The sequence below is a fragment of the Mirounga angustirostris genome, unplaced genomic scaffold (genome assembly GCF_029215605.1).
Source record: "Mirounga angustirostris isolate CCGP_5_RB_7025 unplaced genomic scaffold, mMirAng1.0.hap1 SCAF_14, whole genome shotgun sequence".
Classification (NCBI taxonomy): domain Eukaryota; kingdom Metazoa; phylum Chordata; class Mammalia; order Carnivora; family Phocidae; genus Mirounga; species Mirounga angustirostris.
Genome location: NW_026991722.1, coordinates 88,354,350 through 88,376,341, shown reverse-complemented (window position 1 = coordinate 88,376,341; position 21,992 = coordinate 88,354,350). Strand labels below are relative to the sequence as shown.

Genomic DNA, 21,992 nt, shown 5'->3' with positions numbered 1-21,992 from the left:
AAATCTCTTCGTTTGGGATTAGACTCAGTCGTTCCGGGTGGAAATGCGTCAGCCTAGGGAATAAAACCCGTCCGAGGAGGAAACTCCGCCGGGTTCCAGACCCTTCCTGAGGAGCCGAGCTGTGCCCAGGCCCTCCAGGGCCCCCAGCCCCGGATCCCGCCGGTCTCCCCCTACCACGGCCCCTCCTGCCCGGGACGGCTGCCGCCACGCTGGACGCCCCGGCCCCACCCCCTCCGGGCTCGCCGGACCAATGGGCGCCGAGAGCGGCCACGCGTCACGCGGCGCTGGCCAATCACGGAAGGCCACGACCGTAGAAAGGCTGGGTGCGGCGGGGCCGGCCCGGTGGACGGCGGCAGCGCGCACTGGCGTAGACGTTCTCGGGCCATGGTGGTGGTGGCACCCGCGCAGAGCCCGGCCGCCGGGGCCCCCAAAGTGTTGCTTCTGTCCGGCAAGCCCGCCACCGCCGCCGCCGCCGCCGCCGCCGGAACCCCGGCCGGCCGGGCTCTGCCACTCATGGTGCCGGGCCCGCGAGGGGCTAGCCCGGAGGCGGCGAGCGGGGGCCCATCCCAGGCGCGCAAGCGACAGCGCCTCACGCACCTGAGCCCCGAGGAGAAGGCGCTGCGGAGGTGGGCGAGGGTCCGGGCGCGGACCCTGAGGGCGAAGGGCGAGGGGCTGGGACCCGGATCCGAAGCCGGGCGCTGAGCGCCTGCCGCGCTCGGGCGCCCTGGGCCTGGCGGGTAGGGTGCCAGCGTGGCGCGGGGCGGGGCAGGAAGTCGGGAGTCCCGGGCTGCCCGGGCCTTTGTTAAACCCCCTTCTTTTCTGTCTCATTAGAGCTGCGTAGAGCTGGGTGTTCGCGCACTTGGGTTCCAGGCCCTCTTGCTATGTGACCATAGACCTGTCATTCAGTTTTTCTGAATTTGGGCAGTGGCATGGACTCGATTGACCTACTTTTTTTTGGAGGGTCGTGGAGCCGAAATGACAGTTGTCGAGAGGGCTGTGAGCTCCGTGAGGCTCTTTAGTCAAACTTAGTCTCCGCGCCCTTAAAAATGGTATCTATTCATGAGGTTGTTGGAAAGATTGAGTGAGAAATGCCTAGTACCCAGTTCTCGTAAATGTTAGTTCTTTTGTGGTCTTGGTGCCTTTTGTGATTTAAGTGCCTCCTTGAGCAGACGCCGGGCCCAGCCTTCCGGGGACTGCCCAGGATGTCAGCTAGGGCGAAAGGCATCGGCCTCTCCTTTATTTGAATTATACGGGGGGAATAAAAATGGGAGGAGGAAATCTCCTATGATGCGAGATGAGTAGTATTTGTGTCCAGCGTCCTTGCTGTGGCCGGGATGCGACGGGGGTGTGGATGACGCAATATGGGAGAGAATGAAGCAGTTCTTCAAGCCAGATCCAGGAAAGGCTCTATTTTTTGTTCTGTTTTATTGAGGGGAGGAGCCTGGAGTGTATTTTACCTTAGTCTACCTTATACTGTAAATGAAAATGAAAGCACCAGCTGGCCAAGTTCTCAAATAAAGATATAAATAAGGTTTGAGATGACTTAGTGTATGTATGTCCCTTTTGTTCTCAGGAAACTGAAAAACAGAGTCGCAGCCCAGACTGCCAGAGACCGAAAGAAAGCTCGAATGAGTGAGCTGGAACAGCAAGTGGTAGATTTGGAGGAAGAGGTAAAAATACTTAAGGTCAAACTCTTATCTTTTATTTCTTGTATATCCTTCCTGGTGAATGTTCCTGTCTCTTTAGAATACAACTGGACAGTTAATTAAAAGTTAAGCTAAAAAAAAAAGTTAAATGAATCTAAATTAGGGTAGATAGATAGTTAAGTGATTAGGTGGTGAAACTTGATGAGAGCAGAACTGGTTGACCCCTGGCATTTGGTGCTAGATCTATCTCCAAGTTGGTGAATTACAACATTACAACGTTTATCGAGTTAGTACTAAGAAATTCGTAAAAGCAGATAGAAAATCATTGCTTAAACCTGAAACCCGTCCTGGCTTGGCCAAAAGTCCACTAACGGTTCCCTTCCCCTTCTAGGGCCCACTTACTACCTAATCTTAAATTGTTGCCAGCTACACATCTTGAATATATAAGGATTTCATATATATCCATACCTATATTTACACACATACATACACACACACTTAACATATTTTGATTTTATGGTCCACCATTACCACTTCTGTTACTAGTTCAAGATAGGAATTTTTTTTTTGCCATCATATCTAAATTAAAGCCACAAGTCACCCTTTGCTGAGGTCTATATTAGTAGTTGGAAGCATTGTTATTTGTGACCCCACGGCATGGCACTTGTTTTTCATAACTATGACCTTTCCTTTGAATACCTACTGTGAACCAATTGTATAAGCAGAGTTTTTCAAAAGGTCTAAGAGATAGGGGCACCTGGGTGGCTCAGTCATTAAGCGTCTGCCTGCCTTTGGCTCGGGTCATGATCCCAAGGTCCTGGGATCGAGCCCCACATCGGACTCCCTGCTCACAGCGGGAAGCCTGCTTCTCGCTCTCCCACTCCCCCTGCTTGTGTTCCCTCTCTTGCTGTGTCTTTCTCTGTCAAATAAATAAACAAAATCTTTAAAAAAAAAAAAAGGTCTAGGAGAAGGAAAGGAAACCAACTGTAGAACTGTAGTGATACTCATCAGCTAGATTCTTACGTGAAAGAACTGGGTGTTTCAATAGCTTCTTCTTGAACTTACTTCCAGAACCAAAAACTTTTGCTAGAAAATCAGCTTTTGCGAGAGAAAACCCATGGCCTTGTAGTTGAGAACCAGGAGTTAAGACAGCGCTTGGGGATGGATGCCCTGGTTACTGAAGAGGAGGCTGAGACCCAGACCAAGGTAGGTCATCTCATTTATCTGATGCCCTTTGTGAGAACTGCTTCTAAGTGACATGACACTTACTGATTTTTCAACTGTGTAGTGAATAGTACTAAATCCTAATAATTAAAGTAAGTTACACAGCTCTCTAAGAGCAAGTACTAACAAATATCGATAGCCAACAAGATGTACCATGTCAGTGTTAAGGAGAACCAGAAAAAGGGGCTTCTGGGTGGCTCAGATGGTTAAGCATCTGCCTGCGGCTCAGGTCATGATCCTCGGGTCCTGGGATCGAGCCCCACATCTGGCTCCTGGCTCAGCGGGGAGCCTGCTTCTTCCTCTGCCTCTCCCCCTGCTCATGCTGTCTCTATCTCTGTGTCTCGAATGAATAAATAAAATCTTTAAAAAAAAAAGAACCAGAAAAAGAGAGCCAGTCCAATTTAACAAAATGCTCCTAAAACTGTAGTAGTTCTTTGATGAATATGAATGAATAGGGACAGGATTTACTGTGATAGTGACACCCCTCTGATAGAAGGTGATTATGGGTTTTAATGCACAGACATGGTGAATTTATTGACAGCACTTAAGCGGTCTGAGATTGACAGTAGGGCAGTTCTACTCTGTGAAGCTAATGTTCAGAACAAACTTAAAAAAATTACTGTCCAAAAAGATTGGGGCCTAAATTCACTATGGAACTTTGTTAAGATTATTGGGGGGGCGCCTGGGTGGCTCAGTCGTTAAACGTCTGCCTTCGGCTCAGGTCATGATCCCAGGGTCCTGGGATCAAGCCCCGCATCGGGCTCCCTGCTCCACGGGAAGCCTGCTTCTCCCTCTCCCACTCCCCCGCTTGTGTTCCTGCTCTTGCTATCTCTCTCTCTCTGTCAAATAAATAAATAAAATTAAAAAAAAAAAAGATTATTAGGGGGGCACCTGGGTGGCTCAGTCCATTAAGCATCTGCCTTCGGCTCAGGTCATGATCTCACGGTCCTGGGATTGAGCCCTGCATCAGGCTCCCTGCTCAGGGGGGACCTGTTTCTCCCTCTCCTCCCTACTTGTGCTCTCTCTTGCTCTCTCTCAAATAAATGAATAAAATTTAAAAAATATATATTATTATGGAGGGACACCTGGCTGGCTCAGTTGCTGGAGCATGAGATTGTCAATCTCAGGCTTGTGAGTTCAAGCCCCACTTTGGGTGCAAAGATTACTTACAATAAAATCTTTTTTTTTTTTTTTTTTAAGATTTTATTTAGGGAGAGGGAGCGAGCACACATGTGAGCACAGTGGGGGGGGGGTGCAGAGGGAGAGGGAGGAGCAGACTCCCCACTGAGCAGGGAGCCTGATGTGGGGCTCAGTCCCAGAACCCTGAGATCATGACCTGAGCTGAAGGCAGATGCTTAAGCGACTGAGCCACCCAGGCGCCCCTAAAAGTAAAATCTTAAAAAAACAAAACATTATTATGGAGAATATCATTGAAGATATTATTTAAGAATATATCAGTCCTTCCTCAACCTTTGCTTGGGGCGTTTTCGTTGCATAGAAAATGACAGAAGTTAGTCTCCCTCTCTTTTCTCCTCTCTCTTGGGAGGACTCAATAAAATGGAAATAACGAAGGTAAGGGAAAGATTTCAGCTCTAAAGCATAGTTTTCTAGCTTTCTGGAAAGTTGAGAATCACAGCTGCCTGGTGAGCATTTCCTTGAGGACTCTGTAGTTTGAGCTGTTTATTGACATTGGTCTTTCTTCCCAGGGGAATGGAGCGAGGCCAGTGGCCGGGTCTGCTGAGTCCGCAGCACTCAGACTACGTGCACCTCTGCAGCAGGTGCAGGCCCAGTTGTCACCCCTCCAGAACATCTCCCCATGGATTCTGACAGCGTTGACTCTTCAGACTCTGAGGTAGGGGTTTTGGGGATTTAATAAAGCGCTGTATAACTAGTTAATTCTGTTTGATGTCTGACATTCCCAACCAGACAGAGGAGGGCAGGAGAGGTTAGTTTTGGCTGGGTTACAGGTGAACACCGACTGCTTCCCTATCTCCAGATGATTTAGGACATAGAGTGAGGTGTAGATAAATGGGTCTGTGGGTCTCCTGTTTTGATTAATTTACATTGTGGGACCTAATAGTAAGTATTCCAGGTAAATTCTCAGTACGTTCTGATGGTTGGATTCCATTTAACTTTTGCCTCTTGCAGTCTGATATCCTGTTGGGCATTCTGTTCAACTTGGATCCAGTCATGTTCTTCAGATGTCCTTCCCCAGAGTCTCCCAGCCTGGCGCAGCTCCCAGAAGTACACCCAGAAGGACCCAATTCCTTACCGGCCTCCCCTTCTCCATCACTGGGGACGTCATCAGCCAAGCTGGAAGCCATTAATGAACTGATTCGTTTTGACCACGTATATACCAAGCCCCTAGTCTTAGAGATACCCTCTGAGACAGAGAGCCAAGCTAATGTGGTAGTGAAAATTGAGGAAGCACCTTTCAGCCCCTCAGAGAAAGATCACCCTGAATTCACTGTCTCAGTGAAGGAAGAACTTGTAGAAGATGACTTCATTCCAGAGCTGGGCACCTCAGATCTACTTTCATCCAGCCACTGCCTGAAGCCATCTTCCTGTCTACTCGATGCTTATAGTGACTGTGGATATGAGGGCTCCCCTTCTCCCTTCAGCGACATGTCCTCTCTGCTTGGTGTAGACCATTCTTGGGAGGACACTTTTGCCAATGAACTCTTTCCCCAGCTGATTAGTGTCTAAGGAATGATCCAGTGCTGTTACCCTTTTCCTTGACCATTATACTGCCTGGAAGATAGCAGAGAAGCCTGTGCTTCATTTAAAAAAGCCAAAGTAGAGGGTGTACAGTCCTAGGGAATTACTCTAAAGTATTTGTTCAAACCGTATAGGTCACCCCAAGTATTGTCTTTTGTCATCCAGCAGTCCAAGGTACTCAGATATATTACTATAATCCAGAATTACAGTTTTTGAGGTTGTACCCTTATCTTAAGGGCAGTAGTTTGCCCTAAAATTCTTATGTAAGGGTCATTGGACAAGCGTCTTAGACATGGAATTTGTGAGTGGCCCTTTAACATTTCTTTTCCCTCTTCTTGGCAGCCCAGGCTTACCTCCAATTTTAGGTCCTTTAGTTTGCTTCTGCAAGCAGAGAACACCTACCTGAGGGGGCTCCTTTCCTTCATGTACAGTTGAAGTAAAGATCAAGAATCTTTTGTAAAACTATGGAAATTTACTATGTAAATGCTTGATGGAATCTTTCCCTGCTAGTGTAACTTTTGGAAGGTGCTTTCTCCATTTATTTAAGACTACCTGTGCAATTAAAAAGTGCAATGCAGTGTCTTTGTTCTTTGGTAACTGTTTTCTCTCTGGGTGTTTCACTGTTTGCCATGATAGTGATTTATCCAACTTCAGTGAGCATGCCACTTTTTAAAGGTTTTTCCCCCTTAGTTACTGCCTGCTTCAGTTTCAGGCTGCCATAAATGATATAATCTACTCTTTGAGCAGTTACTATTATTATTATTATTTTTTAAGATTTTATTTATCTATATGACACAGCGAGAGAGGGAACACAAGCAGGGGGAGTGGGAGAGGGAGAAGGCTTCCTGCTGAGCAGGGAGCCTGATGCGGGGCTTGATCCCAGGACTCCAGGATCGCGACCTGAGCCGAAGGCAGATGCTTAACGACTGAGCCACCCAGGTGCCCCGAGCAGTTACTATATTTCTGAGAGTTTCTTTAGCCTAACTGGCCAATACCACAGACTAGTAAATGGCAGAGCTAGAACGCTTAACCATTATTTTGCTATACCATTTTTTTTTTTTTAAAGATTTTATTTATTTGACAGAGACACAGCGAGAGAGAGGGAACACAAGCAGGGGGAGTGGGAGGAGAAGCAGGCTTCCTGCCGAGCAGGGAGCCCGATGTGGGGCTCGATCCCAGGACCCTGGGATCATGACCTGAGCCGAAGGCAGACGCTTAACGACTGAGCCACCCAGGCACCCCTTGCTATACCATCTTAAGGATGTGCCATTAAATATCAAGATTCTCTTGCCATTATAGGGATTAAGAACATTTTCTAGACTCAAACTCCCTGGGTTTAACTCTGCCACTGGTTTGCCAGGTAACCCTGGACATGTAATATCACTTCCTCACCGGTACAGGGGCATAATAACCTCTATAAAGGTTGCTAGAAGATTCAAAGAGATGATGCATTATAAGCTCTTGGCATACATACACTTATCAGGCACCATCCCAAGCACTCAAAAGTTAGCTCTTCCCATAATCCACTTTGGAGAGATTTTAATCTTACAGAATTATATATCCTCTAGAACTTGTTTCACAGAAGAATGAACTTGTTCAAGAAAAAATCTGACACATCAAGTATTATCCCAAAACTATAGAAATGATAACGTCATCATCCTCCATGTGCATCTTCTCCTTGGGAATCTTCTTACAAGATACTGAAGAACTTCCCTCATTTATAGAAAACATTTCACCTATACCAGGATTCTATGCCAGTATTAAGACTACTACTACAGAGGTCAGAGTGAATGATTATAGACAAAAGGTAGTATTCAAAAAATCCTGAGCAGCAAGACAAAGCAGTCTCTACTTTCAGCCAAGTACAAGGGAATGTTTGGTGTGACTGGAGGCACGTCCACTAGACAGCCTAAAATCCTTGGTCACTGAAGCCAGAGCTCAATCCTAGTTCTTGGCAATGCAAGCTTACTTAGGCTCAGTTTCTTTTTCCTTTTTTTTTTTTTTTTAATTTTTCTTCGTAATTCTCCACCCAACGTGGGGCTCAAACTCACAACCTGAGATCAAGAGTCTCATGGTCTTCTGAGCCAGCCAGGCACCCCTAAGGCTGCTTCTATAATGTAAATATATAGACAGCCTCCAGCTGTCCCCATGATTAAAAATTTGATCACCTGATTTTCTGTAACTGAAACTTAAGTGATGGGAATCTATTTAGGGATTATCTAAGCAAATGCAATCACAGATGCATTTTAGCCACTCTCCCTAATAGCGGAAGCATCTGGAGATTGAGGCGCAAATAATTTACATTCAATGACATCACATGAAAGAGGCAGCTGTACTAACAGGGATAACACACAGGACGTATATAACCTGTGTCGGTCATCGGGGTTTTCATTTCCTGCACAGATGGTGAAAATGACTAAACACTGCCCAGTCTTGAGAAAACACCTGGTATTTAAGGACATCTTTTTGAAACAAACTGGTCAGAAATAAAAATCAAGACCTTTTCCTGCAAAACCAAAGCAAGAGTTCTATTAAATGCAGAGGGTTGTCCATTAATCAAACAATCAGGTGACGAATGTCTGCACACCATTTCCCTAGGCCTTGTAACACCAATCTGTGTGTGCTTCCTTGCTTCTACTAGGTATACCCTGGAGCAGACACAGCAGGACAAAACTGTAGGCAAAAGGTAACGCTGCCTACTCCAAGAATATTTTATGGCATCAGTTAAATTCTAATATCCTAAGAATGAAATCTTTACTTCGTGACTTCTCAAATTCATTAAAGGACAGGAAAACTGGCTTGTTTACCCACTCATCAGTTGTTGAAAGACAATACCCTGGTCTTGCTGGAGCTGTAGTCTAAATGCATGCAATTCATATCAAAACGGACACTGGCAGAGTATCTGGACCAAATGGATATACACAAAGCTGTATTTTCTCAAGGAGTTTAATGTTAACACTGACTGAACCATACTTTGTTGTGCGTTATTTCAATGAAATCTAAACACTTTAGGGCGCCTGGGTGGCTCAGTCGGTTAAGCATCTGCCTTCGGCTCAGGTCATGATCCTGGGGTCCTGGGATGGAGTCCCACATTGGGCTGCCTGCTTCTCCCTCTCCCACTCCCGCTGCTTGTATTCCCTGTCTCTGTCAAATATATAAATAAAATCTTTAAATACATAAATAAATGACACTTTAGGTACTCTATGAAAACACTGTAAAACCACTGGTCAAGTAGGAAGAACACTGAAGCTGGTTAAGTTCGATTGCAATTCGAAATTGTCACTATCTACCTAGGCTTTAGTTTTCGAATCTGTAAAACAAAGAAATAAGATAGCTTTTAGGTGATTTCCAAATTTTGGCGAAAAACAATATCCTGAGTTTTCTGTAATTGCAACCCAAACTTGACTCCACCTGCCCACAAATCAGGACCCACATCAAGCCAAGGTTGTAAATATGCAGGCAATACTGCCACCCAGTGACCTGTCAACTCTTAAATAACCACATAACTGAACATTATGTAATTTCCCTTTTCCGTTTTTAGAGGTCCTAAGCCTTAAAAAAAAAAACAAAACTGAACGCTATAGACCATTTCCAACTCTATATTTAAACATTTTTGAAGACTGTCACTACTGTCATCTGAACAGTGGCGATCAATCACCACTGCCAAATAATGCTGTTGACTGACAGCAGCAAATTGAGTGGTAAGCATTCTGTGGGTTTTAGAACAGCAAAACAGTCTGCCTGTTTTGGAAACAGTGAATTCATTTACACAGCTTAACTTTAACCCAACATAATCATTTTCTCAAGATAAATTTAAGTCCCTCACTGATATGAATGCTTTTTCTAGATTTTTATTTGAGAGGGAGAGAATGAAGAGAAAGAGAGCATGAGATGGGGAGGGTGAGAGGGAGAAGCAGACTCCCCACCAAGCAGGGAGCCCGATGAGGGACCTGATTCCGGGACTCCAGGATCATGACCTGAGCCGAATGCAGTCGCTTAACAAACTGAGCCACCCAGGTGCCCGAATGCTGCTTTTTCTAAGATTTTTTATTTTTTGAGAAAGAGAGGTGCAGAGAGAGAAGCAGACTCCCCACTGAGCAGGGAAGCCTGATGCAAGGCCGGGTTTGATCCCTGGACTCCAGGATCATGACCTGAGCCAAAGGCAGATGCTCAACCGACTAAGCCATCCAGGCACCCATGAATGCTGCTTTAAATACAATTTAGAGGGGCGCCTGGGTGGCTCAGTTGTTGGGCGTCTGCCTTCGGCTCAGGTCATGATCCCAGGGTCCTGGGATCAAGCCCCGCATTGGGCTCCCTGCTCCGCGGGAAGCCTCCTTCTCCCTCTCACACTCCCCCTGCTTGTGTTCCCTCTCTCGCTGTGTCTCTGTCAAATAAATAAATAAAATCTTAAAAAAAATAATTGAATACAATTTAGAGGAAAGCAGAGGTTGCTGATTTTACTTATGTGAGGAATACAATTACCTCAAAGTCAAAACACTTAAGTTTTATTGAAAACAATAAAATACAGAAACATCAGATTCTCATTTTAAAGTAAAATTGACAGCATCTTCCAGAACCTTCCTAGTACTGCACCATTCTTGTCACTATTAACGAAAGTTTCAAATCGAAATAATTAATGAACCTGCTTACAATAAGCATTCTTCTCATGGTTCTAGCCCCCACTCTATTTTCCTAAATTTTACATTCGCACCTTTTCAAAGATGAGTAGCAGGTTTTTTGTTTCTGCTCTTTTTATGACTGATTAATATTTGTGAGAACTGGACTTTATATTAAAAAAAACTAAACCCACACACATCTTACTCAAACCCAGAGAAAATATACATTTGTTCATTAAAGCTCACCTGCTTTAGATAATTTTTCTCTTCACACATTAGCATAGTAAGCCAATGTTTGATCCATGCTTCAAAAGCTGTACAAAATGAAAAGACCTATTGATTCCCTAAGGAAACCTTAAGGCAAAAGCAAAAGCCTTACACTACAGAAGAAAAACAAAGCAGAGGCATGGAGACTGTGGGGACGGCTCAGATGAATAAGCACCACAAGGATGAAGAAAATTTCTGTACAAACATATGCAAAAAAGATAAAGTTTAAAAAGGAGCATTAAACATCCATTTTCCTGCAGAAATAATTAATCATGTCAGGTAATCTGACTCCTGAAACAAGTTGTTTGGATTTTAATTAACAGACTCTTCATTCTCTCCTATATTTTACCAGTGGTATCAGAGCCCTCTTCTGGAGCTCTTCCTCCTTTTCCTCATACAGACCTTTGATCAGAAGCCTGGCCCACAATTCCTACCGAAGACACTCTTTTAGTGTGTTTTGGGTCCTTCTTTGGAAAGTTGTCACCTCCCCTTCCGCCCTAACACCGGGACTAACTCCAAATTCTGGGCATTCACTTCATGTTTTTGAGTTATACCAGAACAAACTTCCTTTATCATGGTGATTTCTTTAAGGCTACAAACTTTGTAAGTTGGTCCCATTAAATAATGACTTTAAAGGCAGGAGTTCTTCAAATGGCATGAATCAAACACTTGCACATTTCAACAGAATACAGTTTACATTCATCTCTAAATCTGAGATTAAGAAACTATTAGCTGGTTTCCAACTGGTTTTAATACTGGTTTGAAGTTTGAATAATTTTACTGTGTAGATATTAAATATTGTTTAAATATTAAACATTAAATTTTTTCCTGACTATCCAGACAGAAATAGAGAAAGCAGGAACAACAGGCAAGGGAAGAAACAGTCCAATTAACAGACTTGTTACTTCTACGCCATCTGTAACAAGGGGAGGGATTTCAGCATGGGTTTCTAAGATGCCTGGGAGCTGGTTTCTAAAAAGTCACCTCTACTTGGCATAAGCCATTTTTTTCCTACACAAGGTATCTGATTCCTACAAAGGGGGAAGAAACCCAGAAAACAAAACAAAAAGAACTGGGGTGGTCTTCTGTTGTGTGATGTAAGGGCCAGTATTACACTCATTTAATAAGTTATAGTGGATATTCAGTAGCACTAAAGGAAGTGTTATTTTACTTGGCACTACTGAGTCCTTGCCACACAGAAGAGCCCTTCCTGAGAAATAAAAAACTTCAATCCTGGTTATCCCTAAAGGGCACCTTGAGCCTGGTTTAGTTCCTCAAGATGAAGATGTCCTGCTAGCAGGAAGCTATTCTCTATTAACTCTGAGGTTTACTGTGCAACAGCTAAAGCACCAGGCAAAGTGGCTAGTTCAGTAACTCTCAGTGTCACTTACCCATATGTTTTCAGTTAATTATCGTCATGTTTTCTACATTAACACTAAAAATACTCAACTTGCTAATATAGGTAAACCTTTTTAAAAAAATACCTGTCAGTGCTGGGCTTCGCACACTTGGCAGTTCTTGGGATTACTTAAGGGAGGCTTCTCCCATAGCCAATTTGCACATGGGTTACCTCACAATCACTTTTTAACAATCGCTCAAAGTTAATTAATTTGTAAACATTCCTGAATAACTGGGCTTATCAATTATGCAAGGGAAACCAAGGAGCAACAGTAGCACAAGGCAAAAAAGCCTCGAAGGAAAAACCTTTTCTTTGTATTTTCATTACATTTTCAGAGGCTAAGAAGTGAGCCACAATGCTACCAGCTATTTAATCAGTGCAGCTACACAGAATTGACAACATATAAGCTTCAGAGCCTCTGTTAAATCTTAGCAATAGTCTACACTACTGCTTTCCTCCCTCCTCTTCCCAATCATACATAATATGTCACCACTGTAAACGAGCTCCGATCTATAGACACAGTTCTGACTTGGCTGTCAGGATACAGTCATAGTAGGAGCATCCTTCTTTCTTAATGCATTGTTTCAAATTCAAGTGTCTGAATATTCGCCAACTATCTGAATGGTTTAGACAATGTGACTGATGACTTAAGTCACCCTTAGACACACAGCTTCCATACTTGCCTTTGCGGGCTGTAATTTCCATTTCCTTAATAAGCCCCGTGGAAAACTGTTTGAGACAAGCTTCCTTGGCAAAAAGTTGGATTCACGAAATGGCTACCCAAAATAAGAGTCCCACCCCAAATCACAGGTGGAGATATTATTACACCCGTTTCATAAAACTTTCAAGTCCCTATACTATACAAATACAAGTAGACTCACTACTAAACACATGAGCCTTCTAAAATTTGACAACTTTTAGCATAGAAACTGGTTTCTAGAGTTCCATCTCTTCTTCTGTGAAAGCAGCTGTCTCTAAACTATTGTAAACAGGCATCCCTGTTTGCCGAGGTTCCAAGAACAGTTCAGTTCTCCCAGGGAAAGCAGTGCCGGCAGCTGCATGCTTAGTTTGGCTCTCTCCCGTGTAGTTCTTAGCATTAGATGACGGCTTTGGCTTATCAGAAAGGAGTTCAGGGAGAGGTTTCCAGAGCACGAGCTCCATGGAAGGACGGCTCCTAAGACATAAAATGCAGATTTTTTTTTTTTTTTAAAGATTTTATTTATTTATTTGAGAGAGAGAGAATGAGAGAGAGAGAACACCTGAGAGGGGATAGGGTCAGAGGACGAAGCAGACAGGGAGCCCGATGCGGGACTCGATCCAGGGACTCCAGGATCATGACCTGAGCCGAAGGCAGTCGCTTAACCAACTGAGCCACCCAAGTGCCCCATAAAATACAGATTTTTATAAAAAATTCTAGGATATGGAAATAAAAGATACATGTCGAAAGCTAACGTTTGCTACCAGATATCTAGAATTAAGAACTGATGGCATCAAAATAGGAGATTTATGTGATCTAAATAGATCTTTAGAAAGGCCACTCAAATACATACAATTTTACAGCTCTACCCATATTTTTAGAGATTTAGAGAGAACACGCATGCGCACACATGGGGGGAGGGAGAGGAGCAGAGGGAGAGAAAGAGAGCAAGCGAGAATCCCAAGCAGACTCCCCGATGAGCATGGAGCAGGCCACAGGGCTCGATCCCAGGACCTTGAAATCATGACCAGAGCTGAAATCAAGAGTCGGATCCTTAACAAACTGAGCCATTCAGGTGCCTCTGTTCTGCACATATATTTAACCACACCAACTAGTTGTACTGATGCTGTGGTTAAAAGTAATACAGGGGATGGGGCGTCTGGGTGGCTCAGTCAGTTAAGCGGCTCTCTTCGGCTCGGGTCGTGATCCCAGAGTCCTGGGATCAAGCCCTGCGTCAGACTCCCTGCTCAGTAGAGAGTCTGCTTCTCCCTCTCCCTCTGCCTGCCTCTCTGCCTACTTGTGCTCTATCTGTCAAATAAATAAATAAAATCTTAAAAAAAAAAATAACAGAGGGGTGCCTGACTGGCTCAGTCAGTAGAGCACACAACTCTTGATCTTGGGGTTCTAAGTTCAAGCCCAATGTTGGGTGTAGAGATTACTCAAGATCTTTAAAATAAAAGCAATTAAAAACATCCAATGTAAAAAAAATAGAGGCCCTTGATTCAGTGTTATAAATTCCTTAAATTGTGGTTAATATGAGTAGGTATGGGCTACTACCCTGTACTAAACCTTTATAAATGAAAATGAAATACTGACCAAATACATTAAAAGTATCTCCGTATGCCTTTAGCTTAGTACAGCTATAAAGTAGAATGCTTTTTGCAGTAAGTCCAAAACATTATGGCCCCAATGCCTGCCTGCGCCTCAGTCCTCCTCCATCCAATGATGGCTTGATAGTTTCCGGGACCCAAAGGCAAGTTAGACAAAATAAACCACAATGAAGAGTACCCCCAAATGCTAGCTTTTGGAAAACTACCAAGAGCAGAAAGTGCGGGGCACCTGGGTGGCTCAGTCGTTAAAGTGTCTGCCTTCGGCTCGGGTCGTGATCCCAGGGTCCTGGGATCGAGCCCTGCGTCAGGCTCCCTGCTCCACGAGAGGCCTGCTTCTCCCTTTCCCACTCCCCCTGCTTGTGTTCCCTCTCTCACTGTGTCTCCGTCAAATAAATAAATAAATTCTTCAAAAAAAAAAAAAAAAGGCAGAAAGTGCTATTTTTTAGGCTGTAGGACAACATGGCCTGCTTACTCTTGGCTAAACTCTTTACCCACCCTCAGAGCTGGGTAGTTAAAATTATAAGCCCAAGCCAGGGGGCTAATGCAAAACTTCTGTGATCTAACATCAGCTGAACCCACTGTGGCCAAAGGCAGTAATTCTTCATCTACCTGGCATCACTGGGGCTGGTCTTCTCAGAGATTTTTTCAGATACCTGACATCTACCCTCACTGAGTATCAAATCTACCTACAGTCTTTTCTAGGCAAGACCCAAATAGCACTTTATAACCTGACTACTATTTTACACATGGATAATGACTGCTTCAGATCATGTAAGCTCAAGGACTATAAGAGTTACAGGGCTATTGGGGCACGTGGGCGGCTCAGTTGTTGAGCGTCTGTCTTCGGCTCGGGTCATGATCCCAGGCTCCTGGGGTCGAGCCCCACATCGGGCACTCTGCTCGGCGGGAAGCCTACTTCTCCCTCTCCCACTCCCCCTGCTTGTGTTCCCTCTCTTGCTGTGTCTCTCTCTGTCAAATAAATAAATAAAATCTTTAAAAAAAAAAAAATTACAGGGCTATCATTAGTTCTTATGTTAATAGCCCCACGCTGCTTCGTTTTTTAGGCTCTGATGTTTTTTGTTTTTTTTTTAAATATTTTATTTATTTATTTGAGAGAGAGAATGAGATAGAGCATGAGAGGAGGGAGGGTCAGAGGGAGCAGCAGACTCTCCGCTGAGCAGGGAGCCCAATGCAGGACTCGATCCCGGGACTCCAGGATCATGACCTGAGCCGAAGGCAGTCGCCTAACCAACTGAGCCACCCAAGTGCCCTTAGGCCCTGATGTTTACTTTCTAGTTTCCTCTTTTGTCCTCACACTATACTGTCACTACTCACTACTGTGAGTTTGTTCTCACTTGCTGTTCCTGTGTTTCTACTCCAATGATCTAGGAAATCAGGTACCTGAGCTCATTAAACTAGGCTTAACTTGGGGCCCCTGGGTGGCTCAGTCGTTAAGCGTCTTGCCTTCGGCTCAGGTCATGATCCCGGGGTCCTGGGATCGAGCCCCGCATCGGGCTCCCTGCTCTGCGGGAAGCCTGCTTCTCCCTCTCCCACTCCCCCTGCTTATGTTCCCCCTCTCGCTGTCAAATAAATAAAATATTTAAATAAATAAATAAACTAGGCTTAACTTAAGAGCAAAATGGCTTAGAGCTAAAGCCCTGAGGGGCTATCCACTATGAGATAAGAGTGTAGCCTTTGTGTTAACTATTTTGACTACTGGGAGATTTCTTTTGGTTTGATTTCTAAGTCTCAGTGGTGTTCCTGGATAACTGACAGGCCAGTAAACAAGAGCGTTTGAAATGTGGTTCCTATATCCTATGACAAGAATTTGGGAGAAAGGGCTCTCTTGCCAATCCTCCCAACCCCGATTATTAGACAATAGTGCATTTCAGGACTTCAAAAGAACTGGGGGTTAAGAAGGTAAGGCAGCCACTCCTGCATACTTCAAACTTCTTGCACAGCATTTTGCTCAACCCCAATGAACTAGGATAAAGGTCTGTATCCAACCTGAACTAAATACAAAACCCACTGTGCTTTCATTTCGCTGGTGATCAGGGGATGGAGAGATGACTAGCATAGGACGGGCTGTATCTGGAGACACTGGGTTTCTCAGTTGGTTAATCACCCAACTCTTGATTTTGACTCAGGTCCTTATCTCAGGATCCTGGGATCGAGCCCCACATCAGGCTCTGTGCTCAGCACAGAGTCTGCTTGTCCGTCTCCCTCTGTTCCCTCCTGCCACCCACCCGTGCGCTCTGTCTCTAAAAAATAAATTTTTAAAAATAAATAAATGGAAACCAGGAACCAACACTTACATGGACTCAATCATTTTCTTCGTAAAGACTTCGTCAAATTCCCTCTTCAAACCTGTTTTCATGGTATCAGAAAGAACAAGACTGGGGAGATGGTTAATATTTCTGTCAGCTTCCACTTCTTCATCTTCATCAATTAACCTAAATAAAAACAGCAGAAGCAAAGAGAGAAAAGTTAGTCGAGCTATTATTTATTCTATTAATTGGACGAAATTTAAAAACAAAATAAAAGCAGCAAGTGCTACAGGGAAAGATCAAGTAAAATATGAAGTTCTGAGTGAAAAACGTACGCACAGAAGAGTTACTCAACATTTCAGTCAACAGATGCAATCATATTTGAAGAACGTGTCCCTGAAAACTCCCATAAACCAAAAAATTAATATTCACAGATAGTAGGTGAAAATATTTAGCACAGTTCTGCGAGAAAAGTTTGACATTTAATGTGTCAACGTTGAGTTCTCGTGTTTTTCATAGTCTGAGAGGTTGAAGATCACTGTTGCCACCAAATGATGAATTAGACTGGCTTGAGAGAGGAGAGCGGTCACCTGGGATCCGCAATAAGCCAGCAATATACGATACCATTTACCTGTCCTCGATTTCTTGAAGCCTCCTTCGGGCAACTTCACACTGTGGTTCTCCGGTGGTCTGATCCATTTCTTCACAAATAGCATCTAACATGCCAGGTGCAGAGAGGCCACTAGTGCACGGATTTACCCCAAGACTCTCTACAGCCTGATGCGCACAAAGAATCCAGTCGTTAGGACCAGCACAGAGCCCTGCTTCAGTCAGCCTTTTCTTTCTTACTGGACAACTGAAAAAAAAAATTCAAGGAAAATTCAGTCATATAAATGAAATGTTTATCATCCCTTTCTCTAACCAAACTCTTATGTAAAAAAACAAAACAAAACAAAAACCTCTGATTTTTGACAGTGTGGGACTATAAGATGGAAAATCATGCTTTGCTTTTGTCATTCTGAGAGCTTCCTTGAGACGTTTTCTTCTACTGCTCTCTACCAAATTAGACTGCACCTGCAAGATTGTGCTTTTTCAGATTAGTGTTCAGTGTGGGAACTTAAAGTCATTCCTATTTATTTGGCTCTGGATAGGTCAAGTGGAAAGTAAAGAAAGCAAAACCACAAGCAGCAGTTCAGCACCAGCCATATTTTGTCCTAATTCTGCTTGCTCCATATGGGGAGGTGGTCGACAGGCACCCTATTTTCCCTTAGGGCAAAAGATAATGCTTCATCAGGTCTGTTCCAAGTAGTACAGGTTGCAGAGGATACTGCTTATTTCTTGGTCCTCTCTGAAATGTCAGAAGACTGTCATTTGGCTCTGAGTCCCCTACTAGTAATGGTGTAACATTTTTCTCCCACCTTGTAACATAAACCATTTTCACTTCCTAGAAAAATTTATATTACATAGAGCTCTTCGAGTTCATCAATTTTTTTGTTTTGCAGATTTGGAAACTAGGACCTACAAAAGCTAAAGTGCCTCCTCCTAAGTGTCACATAAGGTAGAGCTGCATGTTAGGTACCAGAAGCCAGAGCTCCAAAGTCCTAGCTCTATGTCATTTTCACTGAAACTTATGGCCTTCTTAGGGAAGTTCAACCATTCAAGCTCTTACCATGAACTAGTATTTGCATACACTGCAGTGTGCCCAGTTTAGCTGAAAATTGTATGAAGCTGGGCCTATTCTATTTAAGTACTTAGACCACATGTACTTTATTGCTTGGGCATCAGCAAGTGTAACCTCAAAAACAAACACAGCTCTGCAATTTAAAAAAAAAAAAAGTCAAAAAAATCATTAATGGCTACCACAGCTTACAAGTCTCTAAACTGAAGGTCAAAGGAAGTGGTATATATTTTACAAACAGAAATTTCTATTCATGTTAAGACTACAAAAAAAAAAAGAGAGAGACTACCAAAAAATCAACATTAAAGTCTCTGGCAATATAAAATCTGACAAATAATGATGCTCTCCTGAACCTAGACTTTTACTGGAATCGACAATTTTTTTTTAAATGTTTATTTATTTATTTGAGAGAGCGAGAATGAGAGAGAGAGAGAGTACATGAGAGGGGGGAGGGTTAGAGGGAGAAGCAGGCTCCTCGCCGAGCAGGGAGCCCGATGCGGGACTTGATCCAGGGACTCCAGGATCATGACCTGAGCCAAAGGCAGTCGCTCAACCAACTGAGCCACCCAGGCGCCCCAACAAATAATTTTTTTAAATCTTTAGTTTTTTGAGGTCTTTTTTGAGTATAGTTTTTTTTTTTTAAGATTTTATTTATTTATTTGCGAGAGACAGAGAGAGAGCGAGAGAGCGCAGGCACACGAGAGAGAGGGAGAAGCAGACTCCCCAATGAGTCTTTTTCATAGTCTGAGAGGTTGAAGGCAGCCCTTTTCTGAGTATAGTTGACATGCAATGTTACATTAGTTTCAGGTGTACAACATAGTGATTCTAGGGGCTCCTGGGTGGCTCAGTTGTTAAGCGTCTGCCTTCGGCTCTGGTCATGATCCCAAGGTCCTGGGATTAAGCCCCGCATCGAGCTCCCTGCTCTGCGGGAAGCCTGCTTCTCCCTCTCCCACTCCCCCTCCTTGTGTTCCCTCTCTCGCTGTGTCTCTGTCAAGTGAATAAATAAAATCTTTAAAAAAAAACAAACAAACAGGGCGCCTGGGTGGCTCAGTTGGTTAGGCGACTGCCTTTGGCTCAGGTCATGATCCTGGAGTCCCGGGATCGAGTCCCGCATCGGGCTCCTTGCTCAGCGGGGAGTCTGCTTCTCCCTCTGACCCTCCTCCCTCTCATGCTGTCTCTCATTCTCTGTCTCAAATAAGTAAATAAAATCTTAAACAAACAAACAAAAAAACAGTGATTCTACAACGCTCTATCTTATGCTATACAACTGTAGCTATAATCTAAATATATGGAACCCCTCACAAATTTGCATATTATCCTTGCACAGGGCCCATGCTAATCTTCTGTGTATCAGTCCAATTTTAGCCTCTGTGCTGCCAGAGTAAGCACAATAATATGTTTAGTTTACAACTGGTTTTAACTGATAAAAAAATATTAAGAATGTCTAGCTATACATCACATATTTCTGTAATATTTGGAAAGCAGGAGAAAAACTAGACACATAAAACCAGCTAAGAAAAAGCAGAATAAACCTAGAGGGGACAGGTAATTTCCTAGCACATCCAATAATTCAACTATGAAATGCAACTGAGTGTAAGAGCTGGGTTCTGATCTCTGACCTCCAACATGATTTGGACTATATTATTTCATGCCTGTAGTGCATTTTGCAAATAATCAGAGATCAATGATAATTAAGTTTCAAAGAAAATATGATATAAAAGACTTCAAAGTATAGATAAGAGCTATGGAAGTGGCAGGTGGGCAGCACACTTCTGGGCATTAGATATTCAAATGTCAAGTTCCTCATTCTCAGGGCCTCAATTTCTCCTTTAATCTAAATTAAAGGCAACTAATTTTTTTTTTTTTTTTAAAGTAAGCTCTACACCCAATGTGGGGCTTGAATTCACAACTGCCCCCACCCCAGATCAAGGATCCCATGCTCTACAGACTGAGCCAGCCAAGGACCCCAAAGGCGGGTTAAATTTTTAAGTCAACAGATTTTACACTTCAAACTTTTCACACTGGAACTCTTTATTCAATTCTCTCTCTCGTTTTTTTTTTTTTTTTTTTTTTTTTTTAATTTTGGGAAGAGAGAGAGCAAGCAAGCAGGGGGAGGGGCAGAGAGATTGAAGCTGACTCCCCTCTGCATGTGGAGACGCTGGACTTGATCTCATGACCCTGAGATAAGGACCTGAGCCAAAACCAGGTGTCACACGCTCAACAGACTGAGCCACCCAGGCATCCCTATTCAATTATCTCTTATAGTGTACTCCACAAGACAAAAGCAAAGAGATCCCTGTGTATCTGCAGCAATCCCAAGGCAATAACGAATATAAATATGGTCTGGTCTGGTGGTTTTTAAGCTAAGGTAACTTTCAAAGCTATTTAGCCTATGCATCAGCAAGGTTAGAAAATCCAGTTTCTGCTGGCCAAAAAACAAACAAGCAAAACATATGCAAAGTTAAAAGACGAATAACAAATTTGGGGAAACATAACACCCATAATAAAAGTACTGATTTCTTTAAGTAAAGATTTCTTATAGATGAACATGAAAAAGATCAATAAGCCAATAGAAAATGTGCAGAAACAGGAACAAGTCACACAAACACAAATGGATTAAATAGAAAGATGTTCAAATTAACTTTAATTTACAAAATATAAATTAAAATAGTGGTCTTAAAACCAAAAATGATCTAATTTTAACTATAAGATCCTTTTTTATTTTTATTTATTTTTAATTTTTTTAAAAGATTTTATTTATTTATTTATTTGAGAGAGAGAATGAGAGAGAGAGAGAGAGCATGAGAGGGGGAGGGTCAGAGGGAGAAGCAGACTCCCTGCCGAGCAGGGAGCCCGATGCGGGACTCGATCCAGGGACTCCAGGACCATGACCTGAGCCGAAGGCAGTCACTTAACCAACTGAGCCACCCAGGCGCCCTAACTATAAGATCCTATGCTTATACAATTCAATGAATAATTAGAAAACAAGCATCCATTAAAATAACATTCAAGTCGTAGACCACTGCCAACATCCCAAAATGGTACTTTATTTCCTTCTTCCTACAGGTAAACACTATGTTATAGTACTGTATATATTCTTGGGATGTTTCTTTCGCTCATATTATTCTCGAGACATATCCATGATGATAGATGTCATATTCCTTTTTCCCTTTTTGCTGAATAGAACTCCACTGTATGAATTTGTAATTTACTTCATCCATTTTATTACGGAGGGACATATAGGTTGTTTCTAGTTTTGAGCTATTATGAACAAGGATGCTATGAACTTTCTTGTATGTGTCTCTTGTTACAAGCGTGTACACACTCAAGAGGGGATCTGTTGGGTAATAGGGTATGTATGTCTTTAACTTGCTAGATAACGCCAAACTACTTCCCAAAGTGCTTGTACCGATTTACATTCTCATCCATAGTACTGCAGTAACTGATGCTCCAGTACCTGGTGGTAAAGTAACATATCTCACTGAGGCTTTACTAGGCATTTCCCTGAAGACTGATAAGGTCGAACGAACACCTTTCATTTGTTGGTCATTTGGATATCCTCTCTGAGGGATTCTTTCGCTCATTTTTCTATTAGACTGCCTGTCTATGAGATGTAATATTTAAACCTATGAGTGAAGTGAAAAAGTTTGAAAATACAGTTCTGGTGAGAAGATGGAGAAACAGGCATTTCCACTGTTAAAAGGAATATAAATTGGCAACAACTCTTCAAAATTTAAAATGCATGCAATTCACCATCTAGGAATCCATTAACCTACTTGCAAATATATACAAGGAACTTTAAAAAGAACAGGCATGGTAGATTTAATCCACAGTAAAAGCAAAAGATTAGACCTAATTTAGAAATCTATC

General features: G+C 43.1%; 2 protein-coding genes and 1 non-coding gene across 6 annotated transcripts in view; 1 reads left to right on the top strand and 2 right to left on the bottom strand.

Moving 5' to 3' along the window:
* The window catches only part of CCDC117 (coiled-coil domain containing 117), a 55,346-nt gene that overhangs the window by 31,753 nt on the left and 1,601 nt on the right, over positions 1-21,992 (bottom strand). Inside the window, exons 3-5 of one of the 4 annotated variants that reach the window (XM_054510463.2) lie at positions 17,076-17,300; positions 16,493-16,630; positions 6,015-8,732 (exon numbers count right to left, since the gene is read on the bottom strand). In XM_054510463.2, coding sequence (XP_054366438.1) covers positions 8,642-8,732; positions 16,493-16,630; positions 17,076-17,300 — 454 coding nt within the window. In that variant the 3' untranslated portion in view covers positions 6,015-8,641. Of the gene's footprint in view, positions 1-6,014; positions 8,733-10,071; positions 13,045-13,081; positions 13,601-16,492; positions 16,631-17,075; positions 17,301-21,992 lie in introns of those variants that run through there. The other 3 variants (XM_045887401.3, XM_054510462.2, XM_045887402.3) reach the window with 3 other exon arrangements.
* On the top strand, positions 345-6,170 carry XBP1 (X-box binding protein 1). The gene is given in 6 exon segments (XM_045887399.3): positions 345-626; positions 1,574-1,670; positions 2,718-2,852; positions 4,577-4,636; positions 4,639-4,722; positions 5,019-6,170. Coding segments are annotated over 6 exon segments (1,176 nt in total). The 5' UTR covers positions 345-384; the 3' UTR covers positions 5,577-6,170.
* On the bottom strand, positions 19,405-19,511 carry LOC123853302 (U6 spliceosomal RNA). The gene has a single exon (XR_006793086.1). It is a non-coding gene; the product is annotated as a U6 spliceosomal RNA (small nuclear RNA).